Source organism: Coregonus lavaretus (genome assembly GCF_964263955.1).
Source record: "Coregonus lavaretus genome assembly, chromosome: 26".
NCBI lineage: Eukaryota > Metazoa > Chordata > Actinopteri > Salmoniformes > Salmonidae > Coregonus > Coregonus lavaretus.
The window spans coordinates 6784413-6811943 of record NC_140013.1 but is presented as its reverse complement, the minus strand read 5'-3'; the positions used below and the strand labels follow the sequence as shown (position 1 = coordinate 6811943).

The following is a 27531-nucleotide window of genomic DNA, read 5'->3' as shown; positions in this document are numbered from 1 at the left end:
CACACAACCGCAAAATGTTGGATAAAGCAATTTCACAAATCAGTCAGTTTTTAATCTTTACTAAGCTGTAATAAAGGCTAAAAAAAAACTCAGAACATACTCTCTGGTATTACTTATAATTTATTTAGTGTTGTTTACACTTTTCCTAACAGGTAGAACAATTATATTGGAATCTAACAGAACCTGTTTGTCACACATAATATGCAAGCAGCTCTCGCTCATACACCCTCCTTTTTCTTCATCTCCTTCCTAGTGTTATTATTACAATTATTATTAATGATCATCATTAAAATAAGTCGTTATCATTAGTAGGCTTTTATAGTAGTAGCCTTGTATAACCACCATCGAACTGTAGGCCTAAGAGCGCGTCCTGTTTAGTCTTAATACCGTAACTTACTTAGGCTATATTTCAATATATAGGCTACTGTATCAATCAATCATTTGTTTCTTTACACAGCATACAAGTCATTCATGCTTCGAAATGCAATCAAGCATTTTAGTTTAAAAAATAAATAAAAGGTCCTTTGAATAAATAACCTAAACAATAAATAAACCGCAATTCATAAATGCATGCAACTGCTTTTAGTCTTTGCTGTAATAAAGGCTTTATATTTGTATTTGTATCGTTAGAACAGACTCTCTGGTATACTTATAATTTATTTAGTGTTGTTTACACTCTTCCAAATGGTCAGAATGTTTTTTTTATATTGTAATCTATCAGCACCTGTTTAGCACACACAATACTCACGCAACGCTTGCTCCTATACCCTCCTTTTTCTTGATCTCCAGCAGTTTCCACAACTAAGTCAAATGTCTTCCACAGATCCGACTTCCCCTTTCCCTCCTGAGAAACCAGTAAACATTAGCCCGTTTTGAGTTTCTTTTTTTCCACGTCCACATCCATTTTGCTGTCACATATGTTACGGTGTTTGGAGTTTGTTATAACAATTATATTGATGTGCTTATGATAGGCTCTAGGTCAGGCCCTATTGTTTCACGTAAAGAGAGGGAATAGGGAATGTTTTTTTATAAACAAATGAGGGATTTCGGTAACAGAACTGTTCAGTCAAAGAAACAAGTAAGAAACGAAATGGCTGAAATTATGTTGCAGCTTCAGCATGGACAGCGCAATAAACACTTGTTGAGCTGTGGTGCCTTTTCGCTGCAGCTGCGGGTGCCGCTGTCCTTTTTTTTTTTTTTTTTTTTACACATCGTGGCCATCGTGCTCCCTCGAGTCATTTGTGTGTCATAATTATTTAATCAAACAGTGCGCTTAAAGCATCAGACAAGCTCAGTGCATATAGTTGATTTTATTCAAACACATAGGGGTGTCTATATATGGAAAAATACACGTTTAAAAATGTTTTACCAATCGATTGGTCAAAAGAACAGACGACTCTTGGTCGACCAATACTTATTTTTGTCAGGGACAGCCCTAACACACACACACCAATACGTTTAAGAACATTTTCCAGTTTCTGTTGTTGCTATGTTCCCTGGTGGTGCTTATTTCAAACATGTTCCTCTGGTTGGGCAGGATGTAACTAATCACCCTAAACTAAACACACAGGTAAAACCCCACAATATCGAGTCTTAATCCAATAGTGTGTTCATACATGTCTCACTAACATAACATCGACAGTCAGCTTCTCAAAGCTTTAAACCAAATCAGTCACAGGTCTGCAGCAAGTTAGCTACCACTCCAAGCAACAAGCGCCAAAAGCCTGTCAAGTATTACATTTACATTTTAGTCATTTAGCAGACGCTCTTAGTGCATACATTTTTCATACTGGCCCCCCTGTGGGAATCGAACCCACAACCCTGGCGTTGCAAGCGCCATGCTCTACCAACTGAGCTACAAGAGGCCTACAAGTATCATACAAAGGAAATGCCAGGGAACAGGGAGGAGTGACATTCTCCTCCAATACAAACAAAAGGAGACCTCAATGATACCTCAATGCATACAAACAGAGACAACCACAGAGATACACCCACCATACAAAGACACTAACACACACACTTCCGCTGACTGACCTGTCAGGTGAGGGTTTGTAGCGTACGAAGGGCCCACTGAGTATGGGGCCCCCCAGGGCCGCCATGCCCCCCAGGCCAGAGGGGGAGGAGAAGCTGGCTGAGGGGTTCCTGTAGGGCAGCACTCTGTCGCCCCCCGCTAGGGACAGGCTGTAGTGGTTCTCAGGGAAACTCACCGGCCTGCAGGGAGCACAGGGGGACAGCAGAGTTTAATCACAAGTCAGTGCCTATATTCATAAAGAGTCTTAGAGTATGAGTGCTGATCTACAATCAGTTTGGCCTTTTAGATCATAATTAATACGGTTTATTGGATAGGGAGGACCTGATCCTGATCCACTCCTACTCTGAGACGCTAGAACAGCGTATGTGTAAAAAACAGAGAGAGTATACAATCAACATACGAGTGATTCCCCCCAAAACTAGGACAAAAAAAATCCCATGGTTTTTGGTATTTTCACAAAATGTAATCCACTATAATGGCGCTACTATGAGTGTTTTCTCGCGTTATTTGTAACTTATTTTGTACATAATGTTTCTGCCACCATCTCTTACGACCGAAAAGAGCTTCTGAATATCAGGACAGCGATTACTCACCTCGTACTGGACAAAGATTTTTTTCTTCAACGAGTCGGACGCAAAGGATTTACTTCAGACACGCGACAAGGCCCAAATCCCTGTCATTCGCAGGAGAAAGAGACGGAGATATCGGGGACGTAGGTCGGGGTGCCTTGTAAGGATCCGACGGCAAGTGGGTAATCTACCTCTTCTATCAGTCCTATTAGCCAACGTTCAATCATTGAATAACAAAATTGACGTGCTACGATCACGAATATCCTACCAACGGGACATTAAAAGCTGTAATATCTTATGTTTCATTGAGTCGTGGCTGAACGACAACATGGATAACATATAGCTGGCGGGGTTTACGCTGCATCGGCAAGATAGAACAATGGCCTCCCGTAAAACAAGGGGTGGCGGTCTGTGTATATTTGTAAACAACAGCTGGTGCACGAAATCTAATATTAAGGAAGTCTCAAGGTTTTGCTCGCCTGAGGTAGAGTATCTCATGATAAGCTGTAGACCACACTATCTACCAAGAGAGTTTTCATCTATATTATTCGTAGCTGTCTATTTACCACCCCAAACCGATGCTGGCACTAAGACCGCACTCAATGAGCAGTATAAGGCCATAAGCAAACAGGAAAACGCTCATCCAGAGGCGGCGCTCCTAATGGCCGGGGACTTTAATGCAGGGAAACTTAAATCCGTTTTACCTCATTTCTACCAGCATGTTAAATGTGCAACCAGAGGGAAAAAAACTCTAGATCACCTTTACTCCACACACAGACACGCATTCAAAGCTCTCCCTCGCCCTCCATTTGGCAAATCTGACCATAATTATATCCTCCTGATTCCTGCTTTCAAGCAGGAAGCACCAGTGACTCGGTCAACAAAGAAGTGGTCAGATGACGCAGATGCTAAGCTACAGGAATGTTTTGCTAACACAGACTGGAATATGTTCCGGGATTCTTCCGATGGCATTGAGGAGTACACCACATCAGTCACTGGCTTCATCAATAAGTGCATCGATGACGTCGTCCCCACAGTAACTGTACGTACATACCCCAACCAGAAGCCATGGATTACAGGCAACATCCGCACTGAGCTAAAGGGTAGAGCTGCCACTTTTAAGGAGCGGGTCTCTAACCCGGACGCTTACAAGAAATCCTGCTATGCCCTCTGAACATCAAACAGGCAAAGTGTCAATACAGGACTAAGATTGAATCGTACTACACCAGCTCCGACGCTCGTCGGATGTGGCAGGGCTTGCAAACTATTACAGACTAAAAAGGGAAGCACAGCCGCGAGCTGCCCAGTGACACGAGCCTACCAGACGAGCTAAATCACTTCTATGCTTGCTTCAAGGCAAGCAACATTGAAGCATGCATGAGAGCATCAGCTGTTCCGGACGACTGTGTGATCACGCTCTCCGTAGCCGATGTGAGTAAGACCTTTAAACAGGTCAACATTCACAAGGCCGCAGGGCCAGACGGATTACCAGGACGTGTACTCCGAGCATGCGCTGACCAACTGGCAAGTGTCTTCACTAACATTTTCAACCTCTCCCTGACTGAGTCTGTAATACCAACATGTTTTAAGTAGGGCTGTCAAATGATTAAAATTTTTAATCAAATTAATCAGAATTTTCAGTGGATTAATCATGATTAATCACTATTTGCAATTACACCTGAATCCTAACCATTTTTTTTCTGAAATGCATACCAAAACATAAATAACAGGACACAGATACATAATTTTCATATTATGTCTGTTTATTAACACAGCCAAATAATGGTGTTTTAAATCAAGCTGAAACATACTACACACCATAATATTTGTCTTTGGCTGTGGCTCTTGACGGTGGCTTATAGAATGAGTCTTGAGACGCCACTTGCAAAACATCAAGGAAACCTGAGTCTTCTACAATGCTAATGGGTCTACAATCCTTTGCAATCCATTTTGCTATTGTGTTGGTCAAATTATCTGAGGTTGATTTTGTTAATTGCCTGCAAACATTCAGCGTGGTCTGGCGCAAACCACTTGCTGAATCTGACGGCCCAGCAAACGCATGTTTGGCGTTGACATGGTACTTCAAGCTTGAACAGCTCCGGTGAAATTGAAACTCCTTCTTACAAATCTTGCAAATAACCTTGTACTTGTTAACTGTACCATCATCATTCTTTTTATATTTGAATCCGTCAATAGGCCCACTTTGCTCACCTTGCTCCATCTCGCCTCTAGCTCCCAACCACTTTCCTGACCTGAATAATTTGTCACACTGCGCATGCGTGAAATGCGTTAAAAAAATTGACGTAATTAACAGCAAACAACTAATTAACGTCGTTAACGCGCTATTTTTGACAGCCCTAGTTTTAAGCAGACCACCATAGTCGCTGTGCCCAAGAACACTAAGGTAACCTGCCTAAATAACTCCAGACCCGTATCACTAATGTCTGTAGCCATGAAGTGCTTTGAAAGGCTGGTCATGGCTCACATCAACACCATTATCCCAGAAACCCTAGACCCACTCCAATTTGCATACCGCCCCAACAGATTCACAGATGATGCAATTTCTGAGGCTGGTAACTCTAATGACCTTTACCAAATAGGGCTATCTTCTGTATACCCCCCGTACCTTGTTACAACACAACTGATTGGCTCAAACGCATTAAGAAGGAAAGAAATTCCACAAATTAACTTTTAAGAAGGCACACCTGTTAATTGAAATTCATTCCAGGTGACTACCTCATGAAGCTGGTTGAGAGAATGCCAAGAGTGTGCAAAGCTGTCATCAAGGCAAAGGGTGGCTATTTGAAGAATCTCAAATATAAAATATATTTTGATTTGTTTAACACTTTTTTGGTTACTACATGATTCCATATGTGTTATTTCATAGTTTATGTCTTCACTATTATTCTACAATGTAGAAAATAGTAAAAATAAAGAAAAACCCTGGAATGAGTAGGTGTGTCCAAACTTTTGACTGGTACTGTATGTAAACAATCTTTCCTTCAAAGGACCATTGTATGGGTTACATTTCATGAAAATCCCCAAAATCATGGTCTTTTTGGTCTTGCTTTACGTTTTTATAAGAATAACCTCATCGTCTGAGCATTTATGAGAATGACATCAGGCCATAAGCATAGGACCACCGGCTCAAGACACTGAAGCAAACGAGGGCAACTCCACCAGTGTCTAAGCACATGACAAACAATCACACGTCAGTGTCTCACCTCTTGTTGGAGAGGTGCTGGGGCTCTCTGTATTGGACAGGCATGACAACGGCTTTGTGTGAGCGGGGTTGGGGTGGTGGGGGGCCCATAGGGGTCCAGCGCTGAGGGGTGGGGGGGCTGTCCCAGCGCCAGGCAGGGGTGCGAGGGGAGGGCCGATACCCTGCTGCCACAGGCTCAGCCTCTGGCTTCTGCTCCATGTTCTTCATCTCATATTCCTCTGTACAGCCCCTACAGACAGACAGAGGGAATGGAGAGTCAGTGGTACTACAGTGGTATTGCAAGACTAAACCCTTCACATAGAACATTATAATATAATAATATAATATGCCATTTAGCAGACGCTTTTATCCAAAGCGACTTACAGTCATGTGCGCGTACATTTTTTAAGTATGGGTGGTCCCGGGGATCGAACCCACTACCCTGGCGTTACAAGCGCCATGCTCTACCAATTGAGCTACAGAGGACCACACACTAACACCAGACTAGAAAACAACTAGAAAGATGTCATAGCTGCTTACACACACACACACACAGCTGGTGGGTTATACACAGTATCGGCAGGATAGAACAGCAGCCTCTGGTAAGACAAGGGGTGGCGGTCTATGTATATTTGTAAACAACAGCTGGTGCACGACATCTAAGGAAGTCTCAAGGTTTTGCTCGCATGAGGTAAAGTATCTCATGATAAGCTGTAGACCACACTACAGATGAAGTCGGAAGTTTACACCTTAGCCAAATACATTTAAACTCAGTTTTTCACAATTCCTGACATTTAATCCTAGTAAAAATTCCCTGTTTTAGGTCAGGTAGGATCACCACTTTATTTTAAGAATGTGAAATGTCAGAATAATAGTAGAGAGAATTATTTCTTTCAGCTTTTATTTATTTCATCACATTCCCAGTGGGTCAGAAGTTTACATACACTCAATTAATATTTCGTAGCATTGCCTTTAAATTGTTTAACTTGGGTCAAACGTTTCAGGTAGCCTTCCACAAGCTTCCCACAATAAGTTGGGTGAATTTAGGCCCATTCCTCCTGACAGAGCTGGTGTAACTGAGTCAGGTTTGTAGGCCTCCTTGCTCGCACACACTTTTTCAGTTCTGCCCACAAATGTTCTATAGGATTGAGGTCAGGGCTTTGTGATGGCCACTCCAATACCTTGACTTTGTTGTCCTTAAGCCATTTTGCCACAACTTTGGAAGTATGCTTGGGGTCATTGTCCATTTGAAAGACCCATTTGCGACCAAGCTTTAACTTCCTGACTGATGTCTTGAGATAATAATAATAATAATAATAATAATAATATGCCATTTAGCAGACGCTTTTATCCAAAGCGACTTACAGTCATGCGTGCATAAATTTTTGTGTATGGGTGGTCCCGGGGATCAAACCCACTACCTTGGCGTTACAAGCGCCGTGCTCTACCAGCTGAGCTACAGAGGACCACAAGATGTTGCTTCAATATATCCACATAATTTTCCTTCCCCATCCATTTTGTGAAGTGCACCAGTCCCTCCTGCAGCAAAGCACCCCCACAGCATGATGCTGCCACCCCCCTTCTTCACGGTTGGGATGGTGTTCTTCGGGTTGCAAGCGCCCCCCTTTTTCCTCTAAACATAACGATGGTCACCTTCTCAGAATGGTCTTGTAGCCCATTCCAGCCTTGTGTAGGTCTACAATCTTGTCCCTGACATCCTTGGAGAGCTCTTTGGTCTTGGCCATGGTGGAGAGTTTGGAATCTGATTGATTGATTGTTTCTGTGGACAGGTGTCTTTTATACAGGTAACAAACTGAGATTAGGAGCACTCCCTTTAAGAATGTGCTCCTAATCTCAGCTCGTTACCTGTATAAAAGACACCTGGGTGCCAGAAATCTTTCTGATTGAGAGGGGGTCAAATACTTATTTCCCTCATTAAAATGCAAATCAATTTATAACATTTTCGACATGCGTTTTTCTGTTGTTATTCTGTCTCTCACTGTTCAAATAAACCTACCATTAAAATTATAGACTGATCATTTCTTTGTCAGTGGGCAAACATACAAAATCAGCAGGGGATCAAATACTTTTTTCCCTCACTGTATGTGAGAATGCTATTCATTGACTACAGCTCAGCGTTCAACACCATAGTGCCCTCAAAGCTCATCACTAAGCTAAGGACCCTGGGACTAAACACCTCCCTCTGCAACTGGATCATGGACTTCCTGACGGGCCGCCCCCAGGTAGTAAGGGTAGGTAACAACATATCCGCCACGCTGATCCTCAACACGGTGCCCCTCAGGGGTGTGTGCCCAGTCCCCTCCTGTACTCCCTGTTCACTCATGACTGCACGGCCAGGCATGACTCCAACACCGTCATTAAGTTTGCCGATGACACAACAGTGGTAGGCCTGATCACCGACAACGACGAGACAGCCTACAGGGAGGAGGTAAGAGACTTGGCCATATGGTGCCAGGACAACAACCTCTCCCTCAACGTGATCAAGACAAAGGAGATGATTGTGGAGTACAGGAAAAAACAGATGACTGAGCACGCCCCCATTCTCATCGACGGGGCTGTAGCGGAGCAGGTTGAGAGCTTCAAGTTCCTTGGTGTCCACATCACCAACAAACTAACATGGTCCAAGCACACCAAGACAGTCGTGAAGAGGGCACGACAAAACCTATTCCCCCTAAGGAGACCGAAAAGATTTGGCATGGGTCCTCAGATCCTCAAAAGGTTCTACAGCTGCACCATCGAGGGCATCCTGACTGGTTGCATCACTGCCTTGTATGGCAACTGCTCGTCCTCCGACCTTAAGGCATTACAGAGGGTAGTGCGTACCGCCCAGTACATCACTGGGGTCAAGCTTCCTGCCATCCAGGACCTCTATACCAGGTGGTGTCAGAGGAAGGCCCTAAAAATTGTAAAAGACTCCAGCCACCCTAGTCATAGACTGTTCTCTCTGCTACTGCACGGCATTACGACTCTATCCCCTACTGTGAGGCCTTGGTCAAGTGTGTGAGTAATGTGTTTCTATGAGCATGCGTACAGATTGAATCCAAGCCTTGACCTTTTAGTCACCCAGTTGTCACTGAAGTATTAATTTGGGCAGAATAAACCTCTAATCTCATAAAGATTCTCTCTGTCAGCCTATTCGTGTGTATGTAGCCTAGATGGGTCAACTTGCATTGAGTTTATACACGCAAGGCATGTGGAAATGGTTGTTTTAGGTGACTAGTTAAATACTTTCATTAGATCCTGTGAGATATCAGGCTTTTCTTCAACTTCCCCTAAACAGTCATGACCTGGACCCTTCTAGTTGTCACTGCAGTACCACATACAATGCACATGAAATCTCTAGCAAACCTAAAGGTACACCCTCAATGACGTAATAATGACCAACATCAGTTTCAGTGGGATGTCTTCTCATTTTCTACTCAAGAGACCAATAGCAATAGATCCCTGTTGTTTCACCCAGCACAGCATGACAGGCTTACCCTCTCAACATCCTCACTAAAGCATTGAGCAGAAACAGCACGTACAGTTGAAGTCGGAAGTTTACATACACCTTAGCCAAATACATTTAAACTCAGTTTTTCACAATTCCTGACAATTAATCCAAGTAAAAATTCCCTGTCTTAGGTCAGTTAGGATCATCACTTTATTTTAAGAATGTGAAATGTCAGAATAATAGTAGAGAGAAATATTTATTTCAGCTTTCATCACATTCCCAGTGGGTCAGAAGTTTACATACACTCAATTAGTATATTGTAGCATTGCCTTTAAATTGTTTAACTTGGGTCAAACGTTTCGGGTAGCCTTCCACAAGCTTCCCACAATAAGTTGGGTGAATTTTGGCCCATTCCTCTTGACAGAGCTGGTGTAACTGAGTCAGGTTAGTAGGCCTCCTTGCTCACACACGCTTTTTCAGTTCTGCCCACAAATGTTCTATAGGATTGAGGTCAGGGCTTTGTGATGGCCACTCCAATACCTTGACTTTGTTGTCCTTAAGCCATTTTGCACAACTTTGGAAGTATTTTTTATTTTTTTATTTCACCTTTATTTAACCAGGTAAGCCAGTTGAGAACAGGTTCTCATTTACAACTGCGACCTGGCCAAGATAAACCAAAGCAGTGCGATAAAAACAACACAGAGTTACATATGGGGTAAAAAAACATAAAGTCAAAAATACAACAGAAAATATATACGGTATACAGTGTGTGCAAATGTAGCAAGTTATGGAGGTAAGGCAATAAATAGGCTATAGTGCAAAATAATTACAATAGTATTAACACTGGAATGCTAGATGTGCAAGAGATTATGTGCAAATAGAGATACTGGGGTGCAAAAGAGCAAAATAAATAACAATATAGGGATGAGGTAGTTGGGTGGGCTAATTTCAGATGGGCTGTGTACAGGTGCAGTGATCGGTAAGGTGCTCTGACAACTGATGCTTAAAGTTAGTGAGGGAGATAAGTGTCTCCAGCTTCAGAGATTTTTGCAATTCGTTCCAGTCATTGGCAGCAGAGAACTGGAAGGAATGGCGGCCAAAGGAGGTGTTGGCTTTGGGAATGACCAGTGAGATATACCTGCTGGAGCGCAGACTACGGGTGGGTGCTGCTATGGTGACCAATGAGCTAAGATAAGGCGGGGATTTGCCTAGCAGTGATTTATAGATGGCCTGGAGCCAGTGGGTTTGACGACGAACATGTAGTGAGGACCAGCCAACAAGAGCGTACAGGTCACAGTGGTGGGTAGTGTATGGGGCTTTGGAGACAAAACGGATGGCACTGTGATAGACTACATCCAATTTGCTGAGTAGAGTGTTGGAGGCTATTTTGTAAATGACATCGCGTATGCTTGGGGTCATTGTCCATTTGGAAGACCCATTTGCGACCAAGCTTTAACTTCCTGACTGATGTCTTGAGATGTTGCTTCAATATATCCACATAATTTTCCTTCCTCATGATGCCATCTATTTTGTGAAGTGCACCAGTCCCTCCTGCAGCAAAGCACCCCCACAGCATGATGCTGCCACCCCCGTGCTTGACAGTTGGGATGGTAATCTTCGGCTTGCAAGCATCCCCCTTTTTCCTCTAAACATAACGATGGTCATTATGGCCAAACAGTTCTATTTTTGTTTCATCAGACCAGAGGACATTTCTCCAAAAAGTACAATCTTTGTCCCCATGTGCAGTTGCAAACTGTAGTCTGGATTTTTTATGGCGGTTTTGGAGCAGTGGCTTCTTCCTTGCTGAGCGGCCTTTCAGGTTATGTCAATATAGGACTCGTTTTACTGTGGATATAGATACTTCTGTAACTGTTTCCTCCAGCATCTTCACAAGGTCCTTTGCTGTTGTTCTGGGATTGATTTGCACTTTTCGCACCTAAGTACGTTCATCTCTAGCAGACAGAACGAGTCTCCTTCCTGAGCGGTATGACGGCTGCGTGGTCCCATGGTGTTTATACTTGCGTACTATTGTTTGTACAGATGAACGTGGTACCTTCAGGCGTTTGGAAATTGCTCCCAAGGATGAACAAGACCTGTGGAGGTCTACAATCTTTGTTCTGAGGTCTTGGCCGATTTCTTTTGATTTTCCCATGATGTCAAGCAAAGAGGCACTGAGTTTGAAGGGAGGCCTTGAAATACATCCACAGGTACACCTCCAATTGACTCAAATTATGTCAGTTAGCCTATCAGAAGCTTCTAAAGCCATGACATCATTTTCTGGAATTTTCCAAGCTGTTTAAAGGCACAGTCAACTTAGTGTATGTAAACTTCTGACCCACTGGAATTGTGATACAGTGAATTATAAGTGAAATAATCTGTCTGTAAACAATTGTTGGAAAAATTACTTTTGTCATGCACAAAGTAGATGTCCTAACCGACTTGCTAAAACTATAGTTTGTTAACAAGAAATTTGTGGAGTGGTTGAAAAATTAGTTTTAATGACTCCAACCTAAGTGTATGTAAACTCCTGACTTCAACTGTACATCTTTCATCCTTCATCACTATTTCATGGTAAAGTCTATTATTGGATGTTAAAGAGGCATCACACCGCCACAGCAAAGGCTGCCTCAGACATCAGACAATGTACATCACTGTAACAGGGAGGGAGCGGAGAGGTGAGAGGGGAAGAGGGAAAATAGACACGAGGACAGGGGGAGGGAAGAGAGGAGAAAGAAAGAGGGGGGGGGGTAAAGAGAAGGGAAGAAAAGGAAAAAGGAATAAATTAGAGCACAAGGAAAAGGAGGAAATGGGATGAGAAGTGGAGAAAGTGAAAGAAAATATGAATATAGCCTAGGTAACGGACAAGAAGAGGACAAGAGAGGAGTGGAGGAGAAGAGAATCAAAGAGGAGTTGGACAGGAGCAGATTGTCCAGTGTGTGTCTGTGTGTGTGTGTCTCTGTATGTGTGTCTGTGTGTGTGTGTCTCTGTATGTGTGTCTGTGTGTGTGTGTCTCTGTATGTGTGTCTGTGTGATCTGTCCCCTCCTTTTTGACCTGGATTAAGCTCAATCACACTGGCCTGGCCACACTAAGCCCTAGACTGCTTTAGAAAACAACAAACAAACACCACTACTACCGCTGCAGGCTAAGGTAAACAGAGCACACACACAGAGGAGACAACGCAACATCACATGCTCTGTCTGTACGAAAGATACCAGGAGACATTGTATGAGTAGAATTATGGTCTCTCTATCACTCTCATACATATATACCAGTACTAACCAACCTTGGAAGGAAAAACCTAGATCCAACACAAACACACAAATATAACTGCCAATGTCAAGTCACGAAACAACCCTCACACATACAGACACTCGATAACACGCATGACGCACACACACCAGAGTACCAACCTTAGAGAGAGAAAACACCAGTGCCCACTTCCAGAGAACCCTCCATCGCAATGGCCGGCCTGACAGCTGGAGCTCTCGCTCTCACACACATTCCGCGAGCAAACACACACACACACACACTCTCTCTCTACTGCATCTCTATATCGCTCTCCTGTCCACAGCACACACAGGGAGGGGGAGAGGAAGAAGTGAAGGCCGTTCTTTCTCTTTCACTCTCCCACTCACTTGGCTTCTCCCACCTAAGAGGTGTTCAGACACGTCTTCCCATTCAAGCTCCTCTATGCCGGGTATCCTACTGTACCCACACTACCTCGCTCCCTCCTCCCTCCTTTTCTACCCTTTTCATTCGCACTGAGCATGCATTTTTAATTAATCGCCTCTTTTTATTTATTTATTTTCCCTCTTTCTGCAGATTCCGGGCCTTAATCTCATGCAATCTGTTGTCCTGGCACACTATAGCAAACGAGTGTGATCGAGAGAGAGGGGGGGGGGGGTTGGGTGGGGGGTGAAAAAGAGAGGGAGAAACAGAAAGAGTGAAATACAAGACTAATTACGTAGTGTGTGTGGAGTGAGCATGTGTGTGTGTGCGCATACGAGTGTGTGTGTGTGTATCAAAGGGGTTTTAAGTCATGCAATTAAACTGCCTTGCACATTAAAGAAATCCAACCACTGTGCAATCACACAGCCCCGGCGGCACAATTACTATATTTAGGAACCCCGACTCAATCAAGAACAGACATCCTGCTACTTGTGACCAACTACGGAGCAGCACACTCGGGCTGCATCCCAAATGGCACCCTATTCCCTATATAGTGGACTACTTTTAACCAGAGCCCTATGGGACCTGTTCAAAAGTAGTACACTAAATAGGGAAAAGGGTGCCATTTGGGACATACCCAAGCTGGGCTATATATCGAGTAGAGACTAGTCACATTATGTGTACTCAGTGCGTATTAATCTCAGTAACATTCAACCCCACAGTATTTAACAGAGCCTCATTATCGCACTGTACTCAAGGCCCATACTCAGAAGAAAGGTTGAGAGGAACGGAGCCAAAAAAGAGATGGGGGAAGGGGAGATCGCAAGAGAGAGAGAGAGAGATAAAGAGTGAGGCTGAGGGAGATGGACGTGAAAAACACAGGCCTTGATGGACAGACCGAGAGATGGGGAATAAGAAAGCTTGAAAGGAAATTGTGTATTCATTCTATTGATTGTTAGTTTGTTCTATCCGTCTCTTTCTTTCTCTCTCCTCTTTCACCACCTCCAGGGATTCACACATGTTCAGACCATGCGCCTCTCACCTCTCTCTCTTTCACACAATCCCACTCAAAACTCTCCTCAGAACAGAGATGTCTGGCCACCATCTCTCAGCTCTGTTGGTGTTGCTGTGAGTTGTGCATCTTGTCTCTCTACCACACATACTTAGAGGCAGGATGATGCTTTGACATCTAACACACAAACATTCATTTTCACACACAGACACTCAAACTCACATACACCCAAACACATAGATAAACACATACACACACACACACACACACACACTGACCTGCGGGGCCCTCCCTCCTCGTATGGCGGTATGATCACCACTTTAACGGTGACTGAAGTCCTCAGTAGGTCGATCATCTGCTCGTGTGTCAGGGTTACCGCGGCAACCTTGCAGATCTCCACCAACCGGCTGCCCTGCCTCAGCCCTGCCTGCCAGGCGAAGCCGTACTCCTCCACCTAAAGCACGTCAAATAAACATTATTTGAAAAATAGCCTTACTTTCAATATAAACTTCTGTTGGATTTTTTATGGATTTTACATGAGTTTATAGAAAAATATGTTTTATAAATTATGGGAAAAGTACCTCAGCCACGGTGCCGTCCAGACTGACGTGGAACCCAAGCTGTCCCAGGCCGTTCCTCCTCAGAGTCATATCCACTGTCTCACAGCCCACCGTCAGCGCCTGGGGTGGGAGGGAGGGGGAAGAGGTTAGGGGCTTTCAGCAAATAAAAGGGCTTCAAAAAGCTAGTGGTTTTAAATGCATCATTAAATACATCATTATACTGCCATACACCAACAACAGCCAAACATGCTATTTTCATGGATTTTAGTTTCAGTATCAGTCATCTTAGCCTGGGTGCCTGTCTGTGTCTGCTTTAGCAAACTATTAATTGTCTTACGCAACAATGTAGGGAGGTGGTACCCAAGCTATTCATTCTACAAAAAAAAACAGTTAAACTCTCTTCCCTGCTCCTGTGCCTCTTTCACCACCATACATCTGGTAAACCTTCCCCAGCTCTGTGACCTCTGCCTGCTCACCTTTAACCTCTGCACCACCTCCCTGATGTCCTGAGCAAAGCCCTCGGGGACTCTGACGGCGATGTGGTCTCCTCTCCCATAGAAGATCTTCAGCGCCAGCCTCTCTGGCGTCCAGCCGATCACGTCGGCGCAGAAGCAGTTGAACACCACTTCCTTGGTGTTGCAGTCTGCCAGGAGGATATACTCTGCCGACACGCCCAGAGCGCAGGAGATCTCCGTCCCGCCGCCACTGAAGTCCTGGGCCAGCACCCGCCACGCCACCGCCCCGGCCGCTCCCAACTCTGCCCCCTCTCTCGCCCGCGCCCGCTCTCTCTTCTTCGACGCCAGCGAGATGAGGTTGTTGAGTTTGCCCGCGGAGTCAAGCGGCGTACTGCTCACACAATTCTCGGCTAAGTCTCTGAGGTACTCCTGTCGCGTGCGCGTGGCCATGGTGTGGAACTTCTCAGACTTGTGCGCAGCGCTCTCTGCATTGATGACCTTGGCCAAGAGGAAGTTGCGGAAGGCTTCAGGGTCGCGGAACATCACTCCGCTGGGGATGGGTGGGCCGAAGGGAGGCACGTCCTTCATACGCGTCACAGCCACACTGAGGAGAGAGGAGAAAAAACAACCATCAACAATCGACCAATAAAAACAGCATAATGGACGCCATGGTGAAAGTTAGTATGTGTGTGTCCTACCTGTAGCAGGTGTTGTCAGAGCAGGGGTTGTGCACGCGGACGATGACGAACACGTGCTGGAAGTGGGAGCGGATGTTCTGAGGGGTGAAGGGCAGCGCTCCCGGCTCCTGGAAGATTATAGTGACGATGTCGTTCCCTATGTGCCTCTTCCTCAGGAGCTGAGAGAGAAAAAGGAGAGGGGGAAGGAGTGAGGTAGGGAGAGCAAAAAGGAACAAGTGAAAGAGGGAGACAGAAACAAGTGTGAGGCAGAGGGAGAAACAAACAGAAGTAGAGGGAGGGAGGAGAGGAGAGTGAACGGGGAGACCAAACAAACACAAATGAACATGAGTGAGACAGAATTGGCACACGAGCTCACTTGACTCACTATCGCACCAGTATATTGTTAGGAAATGTAATGTAATGAAAAGTCAGCGAGAGAGAAAGAGCGAGAGAGATACAGATTGGTCCCAGTCTATGTGGATGTAGGTCTGAGAGACAGAGCGAGAGGAATACAGATTGGTCCCAGTCTATGTGGATGTAGGTCTGAGAGACAGAACAAGAGATACAGATTGGTCCCAGTCTATGCGGATGTAGGTCTGAGAGACAGAGCGAGAGAAATACAGATTGGTCCCAGTCTATGTGGATGTAGGTCTGAGAGACAGAGCGAGAGAAATACAGATTGGTCCCAGTCTATGTGGATGTAGGTCTGAGAGACAGAGCGAGAGAAATACAGATTGGTCCCAGTCTATGTGGATGTAGGTCTGAGATTGTGATGCAGATATAGGCAGTGAGAGAACTGCTGAGGCAAACAAACATATCTTTATGTAATGCTAAATTTCTCTCACAATGAGTGTAGCTATTGAGAATTTGATTGAGTATGTGTCAATGTCAGTCACACAGTGACAGAATCCATACTGTGTCTATTGCGGTGCTTGCCAACCCTCTCTTTCTGCAGCAGTGTGAAAGTGTCAATGATATAAGACAGCATAAAGCTTACACACACACCCTATGGGATGCTGCTGGAGCTCTGTATGCCTGAGACATGAGTTCCCTTAGTCACAGTCACCTCTTCTCTCTCTCGACCAACTGACTTTCTAACAGCTCTCCCTCTCTCCTCTCTCCTCTCCGTCCCTCTCTGAGTAAGGGTTTATTGGTGATCAACACTGACACCTAGAGGTTGCATGGCAGAAGTAAAAATGTTGCTGCTGTTGCCTATGAGCCTCTGGATGGAGTCAGCTGCTGAATATTAATCTATTCTCTCCCATTGTACCGTTTACACACCCACACTCCTATAAAAGTAGTTCACAGTCAGGGACACGTACACACATGGCTTAACCACAGAGTTTTCAAACCCAGAGGCTCAACATCGCGATACTTCTGGGAATGCATCTGGAAGCAGACTTGACAGACCAGACAGGGGTTTGGCAAACAATGGGAGAAGTGAAAATTAATCCTCAGTTGTTAATTTTCTCGAATTCTAAAGGCAAAACTTAGATTCGAGCCACTGTCTTAAGTAGCTGAACGTGTCATTACTACAACCTTGTGAAAGTGACAAACTGTCACGAAAAAAAATCTAAAATCTAAAACAACTTTATATCGAAGGAGTGCCTTTCATTTGACGGTCTGCACATGCGCAGTTCGGCACGACATGACCGTTCGACCCTATGCTAGCTAATGTCGCCATGACATCGCCTTCAAGTGTGACCGGGGATTTCTATTGGAGAAGCAGTTTCTGCCTATCTTCATACTGTACCGTCTTTGACGTAACCCTTCATACATCGTTTATATTTTATTCATCGAACTCATTATTTAATTAACCAGGCTGGTCAACTGAGAACTAATTCTCATTAACAGTGATAGCCTTGGAATCTCTGTAAATATAGCTTAAACAGAGTTTTCATAACCTACCCATTCACATACATAGGCTGCTGTTTGCATACTGTTAGCAACAGTTGTATGTATTAGCAACTATACACTATATATACAAAAGTATGTGGACACTCCTTCAAATTAGTGGATTTTGCAATTTCAGCCACACTCGTTGCTGACAGGTGTATAAAATCGAGCACACAGCCATGCAATCTCCATACACAAACACTGGCAGTAGAAAGGCCTTACTGAAGAGCTCAGTGACTTTCAATGTGGCACCGTCATAGGATGCCACCTTCCAACAAGTCAGTTTGTCAAATTTCTGCCCTGCTAGATCTGCCCCGTTCACCTGTAAGTGCTGTTATTGTGAAGTGGAAACGACTAGGAACAACAACGGCTCAGCCGCGAAGTGGTAGGCCACACAAGCTCACAGAACGGGACCGGCGAGTACTGAAGCGCGTAGCACGTAAAAACCGTATGTCCTCGGTTGTAACACTCACTTCCGAGTTCCAAGCTGCCTCTGGAAGCAATGTCAGCACAAGAACTGTCCACATACTTTTGGTCATGTAGTGTATGTGCTTGCAACAGTTGGCATGTATTCAATGAACATAGATACTTTTAGCAGCACATTACAAATATCAGCACACTCGTGGGGTTTAAATAACCTTGTGCATTCACCCACATTAAGTTCTCATGCAAACACTTGAGCAAACGATTTAAACATACACGTGCAGCTTAACAACTGACACAGTTCACTCACACACACCGTTAACACAACGCCCTGAGGGATATGTAGGAAGGCAGCTTTATTTAAAGCAGAAAGCGAAAAATAGTCTCTAAAAATGTAGAGACTGAGCCCCACCCAGCTTTGATCCAGTTATAAAAGAGAGAGAAAGAGAGAGAGAGGACTGAAACGCCCATTCAAAGAGAACAAAGATACTACAGACACAGAACTGAAGAGGAACAACACTCTAAAAGAGAAGGAGAGGGGCAGAGAGAAGTTCTATTTAATGAGCAGCTGCAATTGTCCATGTCCGAGCCAGATAAACTATAGAGTAGAGCTATAACAAACCACATACACAAAATAGTTAACCCTTTTTGTCTCTGTCAGCCTTGTGTCTTCTGAATCTGAGATATGAAGGTGTTTGGGGGTGGGCTGTGGTAGACTGTGCTGTGTGTGTGTGTTGGTCTCACCTGCTGGGGGTTGTTGGGCATGTAGGGCAGCATGGTGGAGACGTGGAACATGACCTCATAGCCCTGGTAGGTGGTGTACAGGGAGTGTGTGCCCGTCGAGTCAGCTGGGGGAAACCGAGAGAGAGAAACAAACACACACACACACGCACAAGCAAACACACGGTTAACATTCCGTGATCCAGTCCCAGTTCAGCACCAGGGCATGAACTCAATGGAAAGAAAGCACCACATCAAAAACCAGTCTGTAGAGAATTACAATACTGTTTTAGGAAACCACATACCTCCAACTATTTTTCTAAACGGTTGACTTCATAGGCAGTTATGTAGCAACAGTGTTTTTATATTCATGCACCATATGACAGGAATCACTCATTTTACTCAGTATTCACACCTAGGCCTTTAGTCTATCATTCTATGACTGCAAAAACAAAACGTAACCCTACTACCCACCCCCTCACACACAGACGCACACACATATACATTCACACACCGACACACACACACACTACCCACCCTCCCACACACACACACACAGACACATACTCTTGGTGTCCAGCTGGGCGGCGTAGTTGGTGAAGCCTCGGAGGCACACCTGCTCCCCCAGCAGGTCCATGAAGGCGGAGAAGCAGGGCGTGGCCTCTTCGTTGTTATACATCTCCTCTTCGGTGCTCTGCCCTGCCCGACACAGCAGCACCCCCACCTTGTGCTTCTGACTCAGCTAAATCGGAGAAGAAACAAATATTAGACCGCCTTCCCACACGGCTGCCGCACCCTGGCTCAAACAGAGACACACCTATCTAGTGTTTATGACTGTAGCTATAGATGGTGATATCAGAGGTGATAAAAGACAGACACACAGAGATGTCATATAACTTGTGGCTGAGACCACGGCCCGCGGACTCACCCCCTGTTCGTCCAGTTTGAGGAGCTGCTCGGTGACCTTGGGCGTGCTGAGAGCCAGGCGCAGGCAGGACACACTGAGCTCTGGGACCACCTGCTCCAGCACCTCCTTCAGGGGGAGACCGCGCACCGTGCCGTGCCTCCCCGTGGAGGCCACTGCATCCTCCAGGATGGACCCCCGCAACGTCACCAGCTAGACACAAAGAGGACATGGGAATCATTAGAGATGTAAAACACACACACAAAGGAGATAAGATTAACTTTATTGTCCATTGACATGCAGAGAACTTTCTTCCATCTATGTCTCTGGGAGTTTTTTTTGAGACATTGAGAAATAGGACAAATGTCTTCAGTAGGTGCATATCTGCAATCTTTAAAAGCTTCTTACTTCCCATAGTGCCGTGCACCGGAGTGATCCCTAGAGTGGAGACCTGTACTTGGGGTGTTTCCAGACAGCGGGGCTATAATAATCTCAGGCGCTGAGAGAGTTGTATTTTATTCAGTGTACTCAGAGACCACGGCACCGTGCTTCATTAAAACTGCAACACACTGCTGAAGAGCTAGACGGGGCGTGAGAGTGCTTCACCTTAACGAAGTCAAGGGTTTGGCGTGGGGGAAAAGAAACACCTAAACAGTGCAGGTTAAATTCCAGCTAATCAGATTGCCTTCTGGCACAATATAGATCTACTCTGACACTGGACTTTATAAGTCCTTTTTCAGATGCAGAGCCAATAGTTGCCAATAACCTGTTGTGTAACTATTCATACCGTGTTTCCCCCGGTGACCGCTAACAAGTGCCTCCACTCCATCTCTCCCCCTGAGAGGCAGGGTGGGAAACCCTATGTTGGTGTCAAGCAGTGACTGACTGCGCCAATCTGGGGCATCTGTGGGGTGTGTGTAAGAATGTGTGTGTGTGCACGTGGATTTGTGTGATTGAGTGAGTAAGTGTGTGTCGTGTGGTTACAGCATGCTGCGTCAGCATCGTTCAGACTTCAATGAGAAAGTATGGGAAGGGGGGGGGGGTTTGAGAGGAGGAGGAGGGGTTGTGAGCGTTGTACCGTTCTCTCTCTCTGTGGGAACCAAGGGCAGGCCTGAGTGGAGTGTCTGTGTGAGCTGAGCTCTGTAGACACAGGCGGCGGAGCGGCCCATTGTTCCACAGGGGCTAAGGTGATGAGGCCAGGCAGCCATGTAATCCAGCTAAAAACAACAAGAGGGATTGCAGCAGCCAGCCAAAGGGGCACAGCCACAGGACTCACTGGTCACTATTGGAAAGCACATGTACTAGACAGGTAGCAAGCAGAACTGCTATGTACACCCAGTCTATTAGGCTAGCTATTTGTGCAGTGGAAGTCAATCTGTCAATCAGTCTCAGAGTATGAGAGAACCTGTGTGCGCAGGAAAGGTAGTGCCAGGTAAATGTGGACTCGAGAGCCCTAAAAATCGTGGCCTGGATTGCCAGAACACACATGGGTAAAGCGGCGGTTTGAAAATGTGTCATTGGCTTTGATACTCTTGATTGGTTAGAGACGATCCAATCGCTGACGACTTTGTTTTGTACAACGCCCCTCTTCACCACAAACAACTTCAATGATGGCAGTCTCAAACTAAAGTATGTAGCGAACGACAGAGCAACGGAATAATTTAGTGTGAGTTGTCAGGCTACATCTTCGCTTGAATGAAGAGGTTTGACCCATCACTAGCTGGGGTATTAGTGGAGGCAGGCTTCCCAGTGCCGGGGCAGTGTTTGGCTGTTCTGAGCAGGGCCTGGTCAGGTGGAAATTTCCACTGGCAGAGAATGGAGGGATTGGAGGTAAGAGCGTGAGGGGAAGGTGTTGAGGGAGAGGGTAGTGTGTGTGTAGCCAACATGGGCCGTGGGGACTCACTGAGGTCCAGTCCAGGCATAAATAACAGCGTCCAAAAACGCACACTCCCACACACACTATGTCTCAAGCACACTCTGCCTACTAAAACAACATTTACATCATTTAGCAGACGCTCTTATCCAGAGCGACTTACATGAGCAATTAGGGTTAAGTGCCTTGCTCAAGGGCACATCGGCAGATTTTTCACCTAGTCGGCTCGGGGATTAGAACCAGCGACCTTTCGATTACTGGCACAACGCTCTTAACCACTAACACACACACATTTGTCAGCGTCAGTATTCAGCCTACTCGGTGTTCCCTCTAGCTGTGTGTAGGCAGGGAGTGGGAGGTGGGGGTGGGTTAGTACCTCACTGGTTCTGGCGATGATGCGGTACTGGTACTGGTCCTTCAGGTCTTTAGTGTCATCCAGTTTCTCCCTGTGGATACTCACAGCAACCGGACCCAGCTTCTCGTCCGTCCCAAAGTAGTTTGAGTGCTCTGCAGTGACACACAGGGAGAGAGTGTATTCACAACATGTCTGAACATGCCTTTGGTACTGTTAAACACGTGTATTGATCTTTGTAATAACAGCCTTTGGACATGGAAAAATGGAGGAGGGAAAGTATGGGGTTGAGTAAAAGGAGATGGAGAGAGAGAACAGGCTCAGAGCGGAGGAGGGAAAGAGAAGAGATGCTACATTGAAGAGTAGTGAGATAACAGCGCTTGCAGTGCTTGTATGTATGTGGTTTCAATACATGTTCAATTACACGTTTAATTAATCAGCTCATCAAGCAACCTGAGGACATTGATTAGAGCTACAAATGACAGAAAGATTGTACAGCTGAGCCTGTGGTGTGGCGGCACGGCTTGCTCGGAACAGATTCTACTTTTTCAGATGAAGTCACATGCTTGAGTAACCTTCAGAGAGGTAGAGTAGAGAGCACAATAAGAATCTACAAATGACCAAACTCAATTACAGTGGGGAAAAACAGTATTTAGTCAGCCACCAATTGTGCAAGTTCTCCCACTTAAAAAGATGAGAGAGGCCAGTAATTTTCATCATAGGTACACGTCAACTATGACAGACAAATTGAGATGTTTTTTCTCCAGAAAATCACATTGTAGGATTTTTTATGAATTTATTTGCAAATTATGGTGGAAAATAAGTATTTGGTCACCTACAAACAAGCAAGATTTCTGGCTCTCACAGACCTGTAACTTCTTCTTTAAGATGCTCCTCTGTCCTCCACTCGTTACCTGTATTAATGGCACCTGTTTGAACTTGTTATCAGTATAAAAGACACCTGTCCACAACCTCAAACAGTCACACTCCAAACTCCACTACGGCCAAGACCAAAGAGCTGTCAAAGGACACCAGAAACAAAATTGTAGACCTGCACCAGGCTGGGAAGACTGAATCTGCAATAGGTAAGCAGCTTGGTTTGAAGAAATCAACTGTGGGAGCAATTATTAGGAAATGGAAGACATACAAGACCACTGATAATCTCCCTCGATCTGGGGCTCCACGCAAGATCTCACCCCGTGGGGTCAAAATGATCACAAGAACGGTGAGCAAAAATCCCAGAACCACACGGGGGTGGTTGACCTGCAGAGAGCTGGGACCAAAGTAACAAAGCCTACCATCAGTAACACACTACGCCGCCAGGGACTCAAATCCTGCAGTGCCAGACGTGTCCCCCTGCTTAAGCCAGTACATGTCCAGGCCCGTCTGAAGTTTGCTAGAGTGCATTTGGATGATCCAGAAGAGGATTGGGAGAATGTCATATGGTCAGATGAAACCAAAATAGAACTTTTTGGTAAAAACTCAACTCATCGTGTTTGGAGGACAAAGAATGCTGAGTTGCATCCAAAGAACACCATACCTACTGTGAAGCATGGGGGTGGAAACATCATGCTTTGGGGATGTTTTTCTGCAAAGGGACCAGGACGACTGATCCGTGTAAAGGAAAGAATGAATGGGGCCATGTATCGTGAGATTTTGAGTGAAAACCTCCTTCCATCAGCAAGGGCATTGAAGATGAAACGTGGCTGGGTCTTTCAGCATGACAATGATCCCAAACACACCGCCCGGGCAACGAACGATTTCAAGGTCCTGGAGTGGCCTAGCCAGTCTCCAGATCTCAACCCCATAGAAAATCTTTGGAGGGAGTTGAAAGTCCGTGTTGCCCAGCGACAGCCCCAAAACATCACTGCTCTAGAGGAGATCTGCATGGAGGAATGGGCCAAAATACCAGCAACAGTGTGTGAAAACCTTGTGAAGACTTACAGAAAACGTTTGACCTGTGTCATTGCCAACAAAGGGTATATAACAAAGTATTGAGAAACTTTTGTTATTGACCAAATACTTATTTTCCACCATAATTTGCAAATAAATTCATTAAAAATCCTACAATGTGTTTTTCTGGATTTTTTTCCTCATTTTGTCTGTCATAGTTTATGTGTACCTATGATGAAAATTACAGGCCTCTCTCATCTTTTTAAGTGGGAGAACTTGCACAATTGGTGGCTGACTAAATACTTTTTTCCCCCACTGTATATTTGTTATTTAATCCATGACAATACAATCGCTTGCTTTGACGTACTAGCCATATTGCTTTGCATGATATAGGCCTATCCTAGCCAGAAATGTTGGTTTCATAAACAGAACATTCCACAGGACATTTTATTATAACTGTGTGACACACTGAAGACTGAGTAGCCTATCTGCTTATCTAAAGTTTGATTAATAAGTGGATATCTCTGATAAGACACATTCCTAAAGTAAAAGGCTATAAACATTTCCATATGATTCATTAACAGCTTACTCCTCAAACTGAGAGCGACTTCTCCTATTTGTGAGTGGAGGAGGAAGAAACTCATGGAAGAACTTCGTTTTCAACTTGTTTCGTCCCTGCATAATTGAAGAGGCTCAGCCCTGTTTAGCATTCCAGCTTTGTCTTGCAGTATAAATGTCAGCTTTTTGGTTGAGGCTTTTTGACATGCACGCAGGGCATTACAGTTACAGCACCGGAGCAGTCTCATGTTCCACACAGCGTTCAGGGGGACAGGAAGCAGTATTTTTGGAGCGGTAACCTTCATCTCTGTGGTTGCAGGCGTCACAAACCCTGACAACATCTGTCTCTAATTAGGCTCTTAGTCGATTATTCTGTCCTTGGGGGCAGCTATCTATTTTTCCAGGGTCTAGAGAGGTGATACTGGGAGCACACACACCACACACACAGCTGTTCTGTAGGATCGGGGGGGGGGGTTAATAGGAAGAGACAACGAGTGTCAGGATTAATGTGCAGAGGCAGAAAGGTCACCGTGTGTGTGAGTGATTAAGCTAATTCTTCTCAGAGCTATGAGCTCAGTTTGCCAACAGACAGAGGCAGGTACATGTTATCCTATTGGACCGCTGCCAGGTTGGCTGACCGTACACAGACAGCTGGATGGAGGAGGAGAGAGTACTGCCAGTGGAAACACTAGTGATATGTTAGACTTTTGTGAATTGTAAAAGTAAAAGTAGTAAAAGTTAGGTAGGATCGGTAGGCTGTATTGAGTGGTAAGATCAGATCAGTTCTTACCTTTCCCGTGGAAGTAGTCTCGGTAGTACCGCGCCCCCAGGTCCACGTGCTCTATGCTATAGAGTTTCAGTCTATCCATTCTGGTGACTTGCTGCTCTATGGGAACCTCCACCACCGACACACTGGCGTTACTACGCCGAAGGGTGCCCCTCACCATGTCACCCGCACCCCCCTCCCCTCCCTGCTCAGCCGAGGAGCTCAGGAAACTGACGTTGCGCTCCCCATTGCCCCCCGTCTCGTTGCGGAAGTGGGGGCAGCTGAGGAGGAGAGGACTGGAGCTGGGGCCTCCGGGGGGGCCGTCCAGAGTGTCCATGCCCAGGGAGGGTGTGGGCGCGGTGGGGTCGAGGCCTAGCGTCAGGTCCTCAACGCTGGAGTAGGTAGCGTCCAACCCACTCAGAGTTGAGGACCGTGACACAGCCAGGGAGACTGAGGCCGCCGATGCCCCGGTGGCAGTGTTCCTCCGCTTGGCTACGTAGGTGCGCTGAGCAGCCGCCTCATGTAGGTCAAACAGGACACTCTGGGCGTCGTAGTGGACAAAGCTCTTGGGGCACACCCAGGTTTTGTAGGGGGTATCTGTAGAGTTACGGCCTCCCCCGTCCTCCCCCGCCTCCCCTCTGTCCAGCTCCCCTCTGCTGGAGCTGCGGAGCTTCCGGAACAGAGAGGACGTCCCCAGAGACGACTCTGTCCCCCCGCTCTTATTCCTCAACCTGTTCTCTGACCATCCCATCCCTCCATCCTCCCCCCGGGATATGGGGGTGGGGGAGTGGCCTGTGGGGAGGGGTGCAGAGGGAGGGGAGTTGGGGGTGTGCAGTAGGCGTACGGGGGCAGTGCTGCGCTGGTCGGGCCTCTCCTGGTGGAACTGGCTGAGCATGTCAAAGAAGCTCTGCTCGGGGATGCCCTGCACGTCGATGGAGGAGGTGCTGCCGTACTCCCGGAACAGATTAGCACCTCCACGACCTTCCACCTCGTTCTCATCCTGCTCGCTCAGAGTCACCTCGCTGTTGGAGCGCTGCCGTAACGGGGGGAAGGCACGCAGGCCTACAGGAGATCCTCTTTCACCCCCGTACCCACCACGGAACTCCACGTCCTTAGTGCGTCGCCTTGGTAAACGAGCCACTCCTCCCCGCACCAGCCCGACCTCCGAGATGGGGAAAGAAATGGAGGAGGTCGTCGTGGAAGTGTCATCTCCATGGTGATTACCGCCTTGCCCGTTCTCCAGGAGCGACTCCCTGGATTGCGCATGGCGCGGCGGCCACTCAGCAATTCGGGCGCGGACGCCCATCTTGGGAACGGAGACACGGGATTGGGTGGCTGGATCAGAGGAGGGGGCAGGGTGGCCGTTGGGGGTGAGGTGGAAGGCGGCATGTTGTGTGAGGAGGGATCCTCCCCCTCCGCCCCTCTCCAGCAGGTCTGAGGAGGTGCAGGTGACCCCTCTATCTTTGTAGGTGTTCATGGCGCCCCAGTTGAGCTCAGGGCAGGACAGCAGGCAGGGGGGCAGGGAGCTGGCATCCCAGGCCAGGGTGGGGGGTAGGGGAGAGGGAGAGGGGCCCCACACACACTCTGCTGATGCTGCGGCCTCCACCTCCCACAAACATCGCTTTCAATGGGAGAGCAGGACACTGCTGGTCATAGGCCCAGTTACACAGTAGGCGGTCTTCTCTTCTCTCAGGCTCTGGGCTGATCTGGGAAGGAGACAAAACACACACATTGATATGTTGACGACCACAATAAAACAACATGCATACAGTAATACACTGTTTCTGAATATGCACACTGACCCAGATTCACCCCTTCTACTCAATGAAATGACATCACGAAAACTGTGACTATAGCAACTCATCTGTACTAGAGTGTGAGAGAGTGATTAAGGAAGAGAGAAGGAGGATATGAGAGAGAGAGAGAGAGAGAGAGAGAGGGGTGAGGGGATTTGACAGAGGATTTCTCCTGTTGAAACTAATCTTCAGAATGCATGACAAGCAGGGTTATTATCATACTATTGTCATATTTCAGCAGCAATACACACGCACTATCAATTTTCATAACTCAAAATTAAAATCCTAGCTAAACAGCACTTTGATGTTGATCATAAAGAATAGATATAATCTGACTGGATATTCACACACACAGGTTGCTGCTGCAGTGTAATCTTTCTCATTTTACTTCTCTCAGCTGGCACTTAGCCCAGGGCAATGATAAATATACAGCGCCTTCAGAAAGTATTCACACCACTTGACTTTTTCCACATTTTGTTGTGTTACAGCCTGAATTTAAAATTGATTAAAATTATATTGTTTTGTCACTGGCCGACACACAATAGCATATAATGTCAAAGTGGAATTATGTATTTTCTTTTGTTCTTCTTTTACAAATTAATAAAAAATGAAAAGCAGAAATATCTTGTGTCAATAACTATTCAACACCTTTGTTATGGCAAACCTAAATAAGTTCAGAAGTAAAGATGGGCTTAACAAGTCACATAAGTTGCATGGAT

At 45.9% G+C, this 27531-nt stretch overlaps 1 protein-coding gene across 2 annotated transcripts in view; it reads right to left on the bottom strand.

Annotated features, from left to right (window-relative positions):
- LOC311101709 (signal-induced proliferation-associated 1-like protein 3) overlaps window positions 1-26630 on the bottom strand; it is a 40641-nt gene extending 14011 nt beyond the window's left edge. Inside the window, exons 1-11 of one of the 2 annotated variants that reach the window (XM_084142867.1) lie at window positions 25041-26630; window positions 21824-21954; window positions 19599-19787; window positions 19238-19412; window positions 18695-18798; window positions 15653-15810; window positions 14976-15558; window positions 14521-14619; window positions 14218-14393; window positions 5826-6053; window positions 2035-2211 (exon numbers count right to left, since the gene is read on the bottom strand). In XM_084142867.1, coding sequence (XP_083998993.1) covers window positions 2035-2211; window positions 5826-6053; window positions 14218-14393; window positions 14521-14619; window positions 14976-15558; window positions 15653-15810; window positions 18695-18798; window positions 19238-19412; window positions 19599-19787; window positions 21824-21954; window positions 25041-26493 — 3473 coding nt within the window. In that variant the 5' untranslated portion in view covers window positions 26494-26630. The remainder of the gene's footprint in view (window positions 1-2034; window positions 2212-5825; window positions 6054-14217; window positions 14394-14520; window positions 14620-14975; window positions 15559-15652; window positions 15811-18694; window positions 18799-19237; window positions 19413-19598; window positions 19788-21823; window positions 21955-25040) is intronic. The other variant, XM_084142866.1, reaches the window with a different exon arrangement.
- Window positions 26631-27531: the final 901 nt, after the last annotated feature.